The sequence below is a fragment of the Lepidochelys kempii genome, chromosome 4 (genome assembly GCF_965140265.1).
Source record: "Lepidochelys kempii isolate rLepKem1 chromosome 4, rLepKem1.hap2, whole genome shotgun sequence".
In the NCBI taxonomy this organism is placed as follows: domain Eukaryota; kingdom Metazoa; phylum Chordata; order Testudines; family Cheloniidae; genus Lepidochelys; species Lepidochelys kempii.
Genome location: NC_133259.1, coordinates 22,609,018 through 22,623,572, shown reverse-complemented (window position 1 = coordinate 22,623,572; position 14,555 = coordinate 22,609,018). Strand labels below are relative to the sequence as shown.

Sequence of the window (14,555 nt, the reverse complement as noted above, 5' to 3'; positions counted from 1 at the left end):
ATAACCCTCAGATCCTTTTCTGCAGTACTCCTTCCTAGACAGTCATTTCTTGTTTTGTATTTGTGAAGTTGATTGTTCCTTCCTAAGTGTAGCTCTTTGCATGTGTTCTCACTGAATTTCATCCTGTTTATTTCTCCAATTTGTCAAGATCATTTTTAATTCTAATCCTGTCTTCTGAAGCACACTCAGCTAGCAGGCCTCTGGTCCCCAAACACACAATCCCCAACAGGCCACACTGTAAACTTTAACTAAGCCAAAAGAAAAACAAAAAAGACAAACTCACTCCAAAATTTAGTGCTCTCTCCGTCTTCAGAAAGCAATCTCTCTCCCTCCCTCTGTCTCAAACTCCCCTGTTTGCTACCCAAGTTTGCTAGGACACTTAGCATCTGGATTCTGGTTTCCATATTTGAACATTCAAAAAAAGAGGACACTCCATAAAGGGGGGAGGGTATTTGCTCGTGCCCCCCTGCCCCAACTCTACCCCTTCCCCACCCTCATTCCAACCCCTTCCCCAAAGTCCCTGCCCCAATTCTGCCCCCTCCCTGCCCCATTGGACCCCTTCCCCAAATCTCCACCCCGGCCCCGGCCCCACCTCCTCCCCTGAGCACACGGCATTCCCCCTCCTCCCCCCTCCCTCCCAGCCATGCAAAACAGCTGTTTCACGGCGCAAGCGCTGGGAGCTAGGGGGGGAAAGCGGGCAGTCTCTCGACTGATCAACATTCACTTTCTTTCTTGAATGATCAACACTCACTCTCTTGAATGATCAACTCTTCTTTGGGGAAAAATAATAATGGAAAAATCCCGGATGTTTTTAGATATTTAAAAATTCCTCCCAGACAGCGATTTAAGAACCAAAAAGCCGGACATGTCTGGGAAAATACGGAAGTATGGTAACCCTAATCAGGATGTTAAGCCCTTCTCTCCTAGGTCAAAGGACACAAGCAAGGTGAACGCCTTAACCACAAGGAGTCAGTCTCTCTCTCCGGCCCAATGAATATTTAATTATTTGTACAAAGTGGAACTGCTCCAACAAGAGAGATATCAATTTGCTCCAGAATAGCCAAGAGCCTGATGGTTAGGGTGCTCATCTGGGATGTGGGAGATTCAGATCCCTGCCCTGAATCAAACGGAGCTTCCCAGGTGAATGTTTTAGCTATAGGATGGGTCATACACTGAGCTACTGGATGAGGCACACGCACAGAAGGAATTCCACCTTGGATCTGAGAAACCTGTTACATCAAAACTGATATACTCCTGCAAAATGTTTCCATTTCAACAAATTGGCATTCCTGACCAGCTATACTCATTAGTTATTGGCAGAACAACAGTCACTGATGAAGACTTGCAGTTACTTAATAAGATTTGTCACTGAAGTAGCTCAATTTAGCTATGCCACAAAGTTTACAGTAAAGCTCTGTTTTAATTATGATTAGTTAATTTTAATTTTTTTCAAGAAAAGTCAACATTTAAAATTTAATTTTTAAAAATCCCTATTACTTTAAAATAAATGTCAGCGCTTTCAAAGTGAGGCTTCTGAATAACTTCCTTTTCACTCAGTTAATTAGGGCTTATAGGGAGCAATTGCTTCTTTCAAATACTTCCATTTTCTTTGTTGGTAAGGGAGTTTTAAATAGACCGGAGGCTTCTATCAAGTGAATATAATAGCTTTAGAAAAATGGACTCTTCTCTCCCTCTTAATAAGTTGAATACATACGTCCAATTATGTTCAGAAAGAATTTGGGATATTTTATAAAGCAAAACACACTGTAAATGAACACTTCTGACCTGCAGAAGTAGTTAACTCTAAACATAAATGATGCTCACTCTCTCTAATGAAAGGTAACCACGGATAGGCAGGATAAAAGTGAAAAGCATTTCCAATTTGTTGAACTTAAAACCTATGACACTGATAAATGGATATGCAAATTGTGCAGTCCCTTTTCAAGGCACAAGATATTTGGATTAGCATGATATTTATTTTGGATTCCAGCCCAGTCCTTCTGTACCAAGATGTATTGTAAATACCAGAGGCATATTTTCTTTCATTCAACAAGAATATTACTGGAAATAATTTCAGAGATCTGAGTAAAGTGTTTCCTTATAAATTGTGAAATTAAACAACTAGGAAAATTGGTTCACTTCGAATAAAGAAAAAGTAAACACCTGTAATCACTCACACGGACATTTACACACAGAAACACACATGACTTACACAGGAAAAAAAGTGCTCAGATAATTTTGGAGTGTGTTAAAGGTGAAGAGACTGTATTTGAAAAGAGTTAAACAATTCTGCTCTCAGTTACACTGCCATAAATGCAGAATCAATTCCCTGAACTAAATTGAATTGTTCCAGATTCATACTGAGTAACCGAGAACAGAATCCAACCTAACACAGAGTGGAAAATATTCAATCAGTTTAGAGAGCTGGTCTACTGCTTTTAGCTGCCCTTTACTGTACTGTGCACTGCAGGTATCCATAGAATGCTTTCCCATAGTGTCAGCACCAAATAGAGACTCAGCAGGGCTGGGAATTTATTTCCACTTGTTGTGCCACTTATTTGTTGGGTGATCTTGGGCAAGTCACTTCATTTCCATGTGCCTCAATTTCCCCATGTGCAAAAAAAAAGGGGGGGGGGATAATGCTGCTTACCTCCTTTGTACAGCACTCTGAAATCTATTGATTAAAACCCATATAGGAGTCAGGAACTACTATCATCACGATCTCCGTTGGGATGATCTCGGCCAGCTCATGCAGAAATGATAGTGAGTCTTTGACAGGCTGAGGTCCATGATCTTACTAATATTTGGCAAAATCCTTCATTTTTTAATTCTGTCAATGGTCTCACTATAATCATAAGAACGGCCATCCTGGATCACATGAATGGTCCATCTAGCCCAGTGTCCTGTCTTCTGACAGTGGCCAGTGCCAGGTGCCCCAGAGGGAATGAACAGAACAGGTAATCATCAAGTGATCCACCCCCATCACCCATTCCCAGCTTCTGGCAAACAGAGGCTGGGACACCATCCCTACCCATCCTGGCAAATAGTCATTGATGGACCAACCTCCATAGATTTAGCTAGCTCTTTTCTGAACCCTTCTGTAGTATTGGGCTGCACAACATCCTCTGGCAAAGAGCTCAACAGGTTGACTGTGCATTTTGTGAAGAAACACTTCCTTTTCTTTGTTTTAAGCCTGCTGCCTATTAAATAAGTCAGTTTTTGTAGTTTATCCATACCTATGAATCTGCCCAGGACACTTCCATCTGATTGCTCTGAATGTGTTCTGCTTCAATCACAGTTATTGACACTATGAGGGAAGCATCCTCTTTATCATAATTAGCTCCTGCTTGGAGATGTCTTCACAAGATGAAATGGAGTTATTTACAATTGACATTTTGAGCAACAACTCATAACTTTGCTGCTTCAGGGTTATGAACGTAGGGGCTGACACAATTCACGCTGTACTCAACGGGATGGTTCCCATGGAGTTGTAATGGGCTTTTTTGTCAGGCCCTACAAGGATTTAAGATGCTTTTCATGCACTAGACAATTTTACTCACGTTAATCACGTAACCAAAACAGCAGTTGTGTCATAGGAAGGAATATCCATTAATTGCTGCATCGGGGAATGGCCCAAGGCCAAATGAAGGCAAGGAAGGCACTTATTCCATTCATGTCAGTGATCTTTACATCACACCCACAGAAATAGATTTTTTTGCCTTAGATACACATATGTCCCCCACTCACCATAATATCGGAGCACCTCATAATTTATTGTATCTATCCTCACTACACCCCGGTGAGGTAGGAAAATTCCTTTATCCCCATTTCACAGCTTGAGAACTGAGGTACACCTATGGGAGTTGGGGGCCTTGGTGCTTCAGAAAATCCCCATTAATGCCTCACTATTTGGAAAACTATGGCCCCCGTTGACTTCCCCTGGTGACACAGGAAGTCTGGGACAGAGCAGGGAACCGAGCCTGGGCATGCCAGGTCCCAGGTGAACACCCTGACCCCTGAGTGATCCTTCCTCACTTCCTTGGACCATGTTCTGAATTACCAGGCAGGTAATTTGGGCTCGTTAAGTGAGGAGTTTTATGTATCACCAGGAGGGGGATATGCAAATAAAGGGACAGTTTCCTGTTTAAATCTACAAAAACAACGAGGAGTCTGGTGGCACCTTAAAGACTAACAGATTTATTTGGGCATAAGCTTTCATGGGTAAAAAACCACATGCCCAAATAAATCTATTAGTCTTTAAGGTGCCAACGGACTCCTTGTTGTTTTTGTGGATACAGACTAACACGGCTACCCCTCTGATTATAATGCTATTATATAAATCAGTGCTTTCCCCCTCATCTGCGATACTGTGCTCAAGACTGGTCACACAATCACAAAGAGGTTACTGTAGAATTGGTGGGAGTTCAGATATGAGCCACGAGAATGAGTAGGGGCATGGAAAAAACTCTGATAAGAAAAAAGATTAAAAAGAGTGGGACTGTTTACTTTTACTGAAAAGACAAATAAGAAGGGAAATGACAAACATATGCCAATAATGAATAGTTTAGAAAAGGTGCATCTAGAAATTCTGTTCTCATCTGATAATGCAAGAACAAGGGGACAATCACTTTGTATATTCAAAACTTCGAGAAGGAATTACATGTTCACAAAACTAGTCGTTAGAATGTGGAACTCACCGCCATGTGATGTTGTTGAAACCGAGCATTTAGAAAGATTCAAAGAGAGATTGGACATCTATATGGATAACAAGACTATTCAGAGTTATAGTAGAATGTATGTTTAAAAATTAGAAAGGACATAAAAATCTCAAACTTCAGGGTTTAAGTCAATCTCTAACTATTGGAAATTCGGAGGAAATACGCTTGGGTGGCAGATTATTCTAAATCTGCCTCCTACATAGTTTCTTGAACTTTCCTCTAGCGCCTTTAGTACTAACCACTGCCAGAGATAGGATAGTGAACTAGTAATTCCTGTGTTCCCGTGAGAAATCCAAGAAAGGTCACTGTCCTCAAAGTGGCTCTGGAGGGACATTGCTTGCTGGCTCTTCAGCCAACCACAGGCTTAGGTCTCTGGTCTCCCTGTGGCTCACTTTACATCTGATAAAGAGGCTCCTGCCTCATTTTATGTCTGGAAGTGACAGGGCACAGAATGAATTAACCTCAAACCTATAGCTAGTGGACAGACATCTACATTATAAAACTGTCACCACAGTGGGATTCTGAAACAGAGACTAAAGACATAAAGGATATGGAGCCTGAACTACCCTCTCAAACAGAATGCTGCAAAAACAGTGTGAACATTCTTTCTAATTCTCAACTACTACTTAATTGTAATGTTTCTTCCCTTTTTTATTCATGAATGTTTGTGTAAACAGATTTTTTGTTTACATGAACATTTGGGGGATGGCTCTTCTTCATGAGCATACTTAGGTTTAGATGTGAACAAGCATGTTAATTTGTGGAGAAGAATATTCACCATCTAAAACTCTTTGGAGCTGGGACTGTGTATTTATATGTGTGTGTACAGCACCTATTACAATGGGGTTCTCATATTGACTGGGACTGATAGCTATTTTATTATAAATAATTTTTTGCTATTCATCATTCTATATTGTCCTATTTTAAAAAAAATATCATTTAATCAGACACAAATTTGACAGCATATTACTGGGGTGACCAGTCAGACAGCATTAAATATGACGAGCATACAGCTGAATAGAATAAAAAGAAAAGGAGTACTTGTGGCACCTTAGAGACTAACCAATTTATTTGAGCATGAGCTTTCGTGAGCTACAGCTCACTTCATCAGATGCATACTGTGGAAACTGTAGAAGACATTATATACACAGAGATCATGAAACAATACCTCCTCCCACCCCACTCTCCTGCTGGTAATAGCTTATCCAAAGTGACCACTCTCCTCACAATGTGTATGAAAATCAAGGTGGGCCATTTCCAGCACAAATCCAGGTTTTTTCATGCCCCCACCCCCATACACACACAAACTCACTCTCCTGCTGGTAATAGCTCATCCAAACTGACCACTCTCCTTACAATGTGCATGATAATCAAGGTGGGCCATTTCCAGCATAAATCCAAGTTTAACCAGAATGTCGGGGGGTGGGGGGGTTAGAAAAAAACAAGGGGAAATAGGCTACCTTGCATAATGACTTAGCCACTCCCAGTCTCTATTTAAGCCTAAATTAATAGTATACAATTTGCAAATGAATTCCAATTCAGCAGTTTCTCGCTGGAGTCTGGATTTGAAGTTTTTTTGTTGTAAGATAGCGACCTTCATGTCTGTGATTGCGTGACCAGAGAGATTGAAGTGTTCTCCGACTGGTTTATGAATGTTATAATTCTTGACATCTGATTTGTGTCCATTTATTCTTTTACGTAGAGACTGTCCAGTTTGACCAATGTACATGGCAGAGGGGCATTGCTGGCACACGATGGCATATATCACATTGGTGGATGTGCAGGTGAACGAGCCTCTGATAGTGTGGCTGATGTTATTAGGCCCTGTGATGGTGTCCCCTGAATAGATATGTGGGCACAGTTAGCAACGGGCTTTGTTGCAAGGATAGACTCCTGGGTTAGTGGTTCTGTTGTGTGGTATGTGGTTGTTGGTGAGTATTTGCTTCAGGTTGGGGGGCTGTCTGTAGGCAAGGACTGGCCTGTCTCCCAAGACTTGTGAGAGTGTTGGGTCATCCTTCAGGATAGGTTGTAGATCCTTAATAATGCGTTGGAGGGGTTTTAGTTGGGATCTGAAGGTGATGGCTAGTGGCGTTCTGTTATTTTCTTTGTTAGGCCTGTCCTGTAGTAGGTGACTTCTGGGAACTCTTCTGGCTCTATCAATCTGTTTCTTCACTTCCGCAGGTGGGTATTGTAGTTGTAAGAATGCTTGATAGAGATCTTGTAGGTGTTTGTCTCTGTCTGAGGGGTTGGAGCAAATGCGGTTGTATCGCAGAGCTTGGCTGTAGACGATGGATCGTGTGGTGTGGTCAGGGTGAAAGCTGGAGGCATGTAGGTAGGAATAGCGGTCAGTAGGTTTCCAGTATAGGGTGGTGTTTATGTGACCATTGTTTATTAACACTGTAGTGTCCAGGAAGTGGATCTCTTGTGTGGACTGGACTAGGCTGAGGTTGATGGTGGGATGGAAATTGTTGAAATCATGGTGGAATTCCTCAAGGGCTTCTTTTCCATGGGTCCAGATGATGAAGATGTCATCAATATAGCACAAGTAGAGTAGGGGCGTTAGGGGACGAGAGCTGAGGAAGCGTTGTTCTAAGTCAGCCATAAAAATGTTGGCATACTGTGGGGCCATGCAGGTACCCATAGCAGTACCGCTGATCTGAAGGTATACATGGTCCCCAAATGTAAAATAGTTATGGGTAAGGACAAAGTCACAAAGTTCAGCCACCAGGTTAGCCGTGACATTATCGGGGATAGTGTTCTTGACGGCTTGTAGTCCCTCTTTGTGTGGAATGTTGGTGTAGAGGGCTTCTACATCCATAGTGGCCAAGATAGTGTTATCGGGAAGATCACCGATGGATTGTAGTTTCCTCAGGAAGTCAGTGGTGTCTCGAAGGTAGCTGGGAGTGCTGGTAGCGTAGGGCCTGAGGAGGGAGTCTACATAGCCAGACAATCCTGCTGTCAGGGTGCCAATGCCCGAGATGATGGGGCGCCCAGGATTTCCAGGTTTATGGATCTTGGGTAGTAGATAGAATATCCCAGGTCGGGGTTCCAGGGGTGTGTCTGTGCGGATTTGATCTTGTGCTTTTTCAGGAAGTTTCTTGAGCAAATGCTGTAGTTGCTTTTGGTAACTCTCAGTGGGATCATAGGGTAATGGCTTGTAGAAAGTGGTGTTGGAGAGCTGCTGAGCAGCCTCTTGTTCATATTCCGACCTATTCATGATGACAACAGCACCTCCTTTGTCAGCCTTTTTGATTATGATGTCAGAGTTGTTTCTGAGGCTGTGGATAGCATTGTGTTCTGCACGGCTGAGGTTATGGGGCAAGTGATGCTGCTTTTCCACAATTTCAGCCCATGCACATCGGTGGAAGCAGTCTATGTAGAAGTCCAGTCTGCTGTTTCGACCTTCAGGAGGAGTCCACCTAGAATCCTTCTTTTTGTAATGTTGGTAGGGAGGCCTCTGTGGATTAGTATGTTGTTCAGAGGTATTTTGGAAATATTCCTTGAGTCGGAGACGTCGAAAATAGGATTCTAGGTCACCACAGAACTGTATCATGTTCGTGGGGGTGGAGGGGCAGAAGGAGAGGCCCCGAGATAGGACAGCTGCTTCTGCTGGGCTGAGAGTATAGTTGGATAGGTTAACAATATTGCTGAGTGGGTTGAGGGAACCATTGCTGTGGCCCCTTGTAGCATATAGTAGTTTAGAAAGTTTAGTGTCCTTTTTCTTTTGTAGAGAAGCAAAGTGTGCATTGTAAATGGCTTGTCTAGTTTTAGTAAAATCCAGCCATGAGGAAGTTTGTGTGGAAGGTTGGTTTTTTATGAGAGTATCTATTTTTGAGAGCTCATTCTTAATCTTTCCCTGTTTCCTGTAGAGGATGTTGATCAGGTGATTCCGCAGTTTCTTTGAGAGCGTGTGGCACAAGCTGTCAGCACAGTCTGTGTGGTGTGTAGATTGTAATGGATTTTTTACCTTCAGTCCTTTTGGTACAATGCCCATCTGTTTGCATTTGGAATGGAAGATGATGTCTGTCTGTATCTGTACAAGTTTTTTCATGCAGTTGATAGATTTCCACTCCATACGGCTAAATGCAGTGCCTTGCATAATGACAGGTTTCAGAGTAACAGCCGTGTTAGTCTGTATTCGCAAAAAGAAAAGGAGTACTTGGGGCACCTTAGAGACTAACCAATTTATTTGAGCATAAGCTTTCGTGAGCTACAGCTCACTTCATCGGATGCATACTGTGGAAACTGCAGAAGACATTATATACACAGAGACCATGAAACAATACCTCCTCCCACCCCACTGTCCTGCTGGTAATAGCTTATCTAAAGTGATCATCAAGTTGGGCCATTTCCAGCACAAATCCAGGTTTTCTCACCCTCCGCCCCCCCCCCCACACACACACACAAACTCACTCTCCTGCTGGTAATAGCCCATCCGAAGTGACCACTCTCCTCACAATGTGTGTGAAAATCAAAGTGGGCCATTTCCAGCACAAATACAGGTTTTCTCACTCCCCCCCCACCCCACCCTTTTTTTTTTTTTTTTTTTTCAAAAAAACACACACAAAAACTCACTCTCCTGCTGGTAATAGCTTATCCAAAGCGACCACTCTCCTCACAATGTGTGTGAAAATCAAGGTGGGCCATTTCCCGCACAAATCCAGGTTTTCTCACCCCCCCACCCCTATACACACACAAACTCACTCTTGAGTTTGTGTGTGTATGGGGGTGGGGGGGTGAGAAAACCTGGATTTGTGCGGGAAATGGCCCACCTTGATTATCATGCACATTGTAGGGAGAGTGGTCACTTTGGATAAGCTATTACCAGCAGGAGAGTGAGTTTTTGTGTGTGTGTTTTTTTGGAAAAAAAAAAGGGGGGTGGGGTGGGGGGAGTGAGAAAACCTGGATTTGTGCTGGAAATGGCCCACCTTGATTTTCATACACATTGTGAGGAGAGTGGTCACTTTGGATGGGCTATTACCAGCAGGAGAGTGAGTTTGTGTGTGTATGGGGGTGGGGGCATGAAAAAACCTGGATTTGTGCTGGAAATGGCCCAACTTGATGATCACATTAGATAAGCTATTACCAGCAGGAGAGTGGGGTGGGAGGAGGTATTGTTTCATGGTCTCTGTGTATATAATGTCTTCTGCAGTTTCCACAGTATGCATCCGATGAAGTGAGCTGTAGCTCATGAAATCTCATGCTCAAATAAATTGGTTAGTCTCTAAGGTCCCACAAGTACTCCTTTTCTTTTTGCGAGTACAGACTAACACGGCTGTTACTCTGAAACCTGAATAGAATAGTTCACAACCTGAAGACGTAAGTTTGATAATAAGTTGTTAAATGTTCATCCAAACTGACTGAAAATACTTCTGCAAAAAGCAGGTTTGGTTTCAAAACAATTCATGAACAGAGAAAATGATGAAATTATTCAGATAATATATCAACTATAACTTGTCTAACCCTACTCTCAGTCAACCTGAGACGCAATCCCTCCAGAAATTGATTGAAACACACAGTTGGATAGAATGGGCTAATTTGCACTGTTTGTGTTGTACTTGTTCTGTTGACACAGGACTGGTTGTTCAGCACCTCTTATAAGCACTAAATGCACTCAAAGGTTAAAAAGAATGCCTCTCCTTTCTGCCCCTCCCCCTAACCCAAGTATCTATTTCTATATCTCTACTCAAGAAGTTTACCTGCAAGGCCTGCATTCACCAGAACCATTGCTGTTAAAATTTGTTTCTTGCTTACATTGCTATTTCAAATTCCTACTCCACAAAAGACTCCAGTACAACAAAAGATTTGCCCCTTGACAAAATTCTCGAAGTGTGAACTCATATATTCTATCTGCTAAATTGTCGTAATCTATTTGCACACACTGGCAAACAACAAAACTCATTAAAATCATTTACACTTCATAAACACAAGATAGAAGGCTAGATAAATTCTGCATTTAACTTTATCAAAGGAATTATCAAACAAAACCATAAAAATTGATAGCTTTTAGAAATAGATTTTTCTGGGGTTATGTGAAATGCTAACATCGCCATAAATGCTTATATGCAAAATGTAATGTAGTGGAAGATTTTAAAGATTTAATGCAATTGCTTTTAATATAATTATAGATTTGATAACAATCTCCCCCACTAAATAAATACTTACCATACTCGTTATCATAAAAAACAATGAACTTCTGCCAGGCGTATTCCGTAACCACCCTCAATATAACATCATTTAGATAGACGGGTGGGCGGACAGACAACGTGTAGTCATCATTTCGATTGCTCCTGGTGAGGCCACAGCCACTTCTTGGAGTCCCAGCTGTTGAACGCTGGATGAAGAGGTGAGGGATGTGCATGGCATCTGCCAAGGACTGCAGGGATCCCGCTGACGTACAGCCAATGGAGCTGACAAGGGCCAGGATGCCTTGGTTCATAAGGTCACATGCTGTAAGAAAAAACAGTGATATTCAAGATGACAAGGGCAGTTCAGGGCTCACAGCTCATTTTTCTGCTGAAACAAATAAATACTGAGAGCTGACATGCGAGAGCTTCAGTGAAGTAAAAAGAAGTTAGCATTTTGTAAATTCAATAATCTTGTTCATTGTAAAACAGTCCAATCTAAAATCTACCTTGTGCTATAAAAGTCAGGAGGCTTGTCTATTCATTTCAAACTGCCTTACCTATTATCACTACCAAGAGCAGTAAGACTGGTCCTTCCCCTGTCCTGGAAGTGAAACTCGGCTAGAACATAAACTTAATCTATAAATATAGCTTTTGGAAGACTCTTACAAACTAAACCCAACTATCAAAATAACTGGATTTTCTGGGGAGATAAACACTTTCCAAAGTCCAGTATGCCAGTTCTGGGAATAAGATATTTGCATTACACTTGCTGAATTTGACAGAATAACAGCTCAGACTAGCTGTCAACTTTTGAAGGCAACTGAATATAGTCATGCACATAAGCTTGTCCAGAAAGAACCCAAAATTGAATGGCTCTTGGTTATACAAGCACTGTACAGCATATGTGATCTAACTTGTCTATTTTAGTGTTTCAACTAAAAAAACCCACCATCTTGTAAATACAATTCAAAACTTGGGTCAGAATTTCTGCAAGCTTTCCCTCCCCACTTTTTGGAAAACCATGTTCATGCAAAAAGTAACACCTTGTAACTTATAGCCCAATTAATGAAGGCTGAGTTACAGCAGAAGTTCTGAATATTACACTAATGACATCCACGTGAATACCAAAGGTACTTATCACGATTAATGTTAATGCAATCAATCAATACAAAAGAATACATAATTTGGTCTGTAATTTTTAAGCATTACTCTGTGAAATAAAGCAGAGTGTGAAGTGTTTATTTAGTCTTTCTAATTGAGTTGAGAGCCAGAGCAAGGCAGCAACCCCAGCTTGTAACGAAATTCCCTGGAGCAGAAATCAGGGACAATTTTTTAAATGCCTAATTTGACATTGGCAAAACTACATGTGCAGTTACCCTGTATTTATACACGCAAAATAGAATTATGCAAGAATACACAATAGGTATTTACAGGTGCATATGTCGTACTTTAGGTGTGCAATTTTGTGTGCAGGTTTTGTGCATACAACCAGACAGGACACAAATGAAGAACATACATGTGAAAAAATTGGCCTTTAAAGTATTATTATGGCAGACATATTTTGTTTTCAGACCAGTTAGATCAGATTGTCATCCGCTTACATTACTCTACAAATAGTCTCATTGACCTCAATATAACTATTTATGGCATAAGGCACTATTCAATGTGAATAAGGTTATCACAGTCTAGTCCTTATAAATCTTACCAATGTAGCCAAGAGACTGTATGGGAGATCATGGACACAGAACTTTTTTCATATAAAATACATACATTTACCATGTAATATTCAGTAATATTCAAGATTACTTCTAAAAGAGTCAAAAGAAAATCACCGTGTATGTCAAAATAATATACCAACCAAGAAGTGACAATAAGGATTGAAGGAAGGGGTTATTCCATACTTCACATCACCAGACTTATCCATCTGAATTATTTCAGTATCCTACTTCACAGACAGGGAGGTCCCTCTGTACCGGGAAAAGTGTGGCTCTGCTGTGTAAAGTGGAGATGGATTTCCATGGAGCTATCACAGGATGCACATACCCAGAGGCAGTGCTAGCCTATTGGGGGCCCGAAGCAGGAATATTTCTCCCCACATACACAAACAACACATACTAAAAAAGTGAATGGGGGAACCACTTTAGTTGCATGGGGCCCTAAGCATCTGTTTCGTCTGCTTATGCCTCATGCCGTCCCTGCATGTACTCCTGAATGTCATGGAGTTCAGCTCTCTGGGGCTTCACTGCATAGCGGAGCACAAATGAACAAGTGAAGAAGGGCAGGGATGATGGCAAAGGATTCAATACTTCACAGGTTTTTTTGTCCTCCCTTCTATAATGGAGGCTTTTGGGGAGGCAATTGGGGCACTATGGTAAAGTAGCCTCCACAGAGTGGCTCCAAAGCACTGGAGATGGGGAAAATGATCCCTTCCCCTGTGTAGATGCCCAGAGTATAGCCTACTACTTGTGCTGGGTCCCAGCGTGGACGGAAGAGGCACTGTCAGGTTAAATTCAATACATTTTTAAACCATGAGTTTCCCTCCCTACACTACATTGTATTATTAAGAACCCAACAGCTTATTAAAGCTATTTTAAAAATAATCTTATTAACTATTTGCCTTTTATACTGCTTGTTAACTTTCTGCATGTCATTCATTTTGGACAATGATATAGACTAGTTAATGTTTCTTTTTACTCAGTTTCTAATCACTTTTCCAGTGCTCTTTTCATACACTGGGTAAATATTGTGATATCTAGAGTGGAAGTCCTGCAGGGAATGCTATTCCTTCAAAGATAAAAATGTCCAGTGTCATTAAAAAAATTATCCTCTATTTTTAGTTTGGAATTTTTTTTTTTAAAACTAAACTAATCTTTGCAGAAAAGGTTTATTTCAGTGCTGCTGAAGTTTAGGCCTAAATGGACCCGACAGCATCCCTTTAAATAAAATACGCCCTGCACCCACTCAGTCTCTCAAACATTAGTTTACAAAACACATCAGTGTCAGAGACAGTCTTACAGAAATCACCCTGAGGATCCTTCTCATGTCAGATGTCTATATTCCCAGGCACTCCTTATGACCAAAAAATAATCAGGAGACTCACTAATAATACTGCAAAAGAGGGGGAATTTTCACTGTGCACTGTGTTACTGAAACAAAGCAAAATAGGAGGGAAAAAAGCATACAATTCTATGATGGATTTATTCTGATGCTTCATGGGACCAAATCCGGCTCCTAGCATACAGCGTGAAAGAGCACCTGCAATCTGCTCACTCCAGGTCACTCTATTATGAATGGATTCAGAGTAGCAGCCGTGTTAGTCTGTATTCGCAAAAAGAAAAGGAGCACTTGTGGCACCTTAGAGACTAACAAATTTATTTGAGCATAAGCTTTCATGAGCCACAGCTCACTTCATCGGATGCATGAATACTCTTGAAGCTTGAGGATTGCAGTCACCCTCAAGGCTCCTGCTTCCCCAGTTACGCATACAAGGAATCATAGAATATCAGGGTTGGAAGGGACCTCAGGAGGTCATCTAGTCAAACCCCCTGTTCAAAGCAGGACCAATCCCCAATTTTTGCCCCAGATCCCAAATGGCCCCCTCAAGGATTGAACTCACAACCCTGGGTTTAGCAGGCCAATGCTCAAACCACTGAGCTATCCCTCCCCCCAAGGAGTGTATGTGGGTGTTGAGATGGGATGGTAATGCAGT

General features: G+C 41.6%; 1 protein-coding gene across 1 annotated transcript in view; it reads right to left on the bottom strand.

The window, feature by feature from the left end:
- Window positions 1-14,555, bottom strand: part of GRID2 (glutamate ionotropic receptor delta type subunit 2) — a 1,023,637-nt gene that overhangs the window by 461,835 nt on the left and 547,247 nt on the right. Inside the window, exon 3 of the mRNA XM_073340701.1 lies at window positions 10,884-11,168. Within this exon, the coding sequence (XP_073196802.1) occupies window positions 10,884-11,168 (285 nt within the window). The remainder of the gene's footprint in view (window positions 1-10,883; window positions 11,169-14,555) is intronic.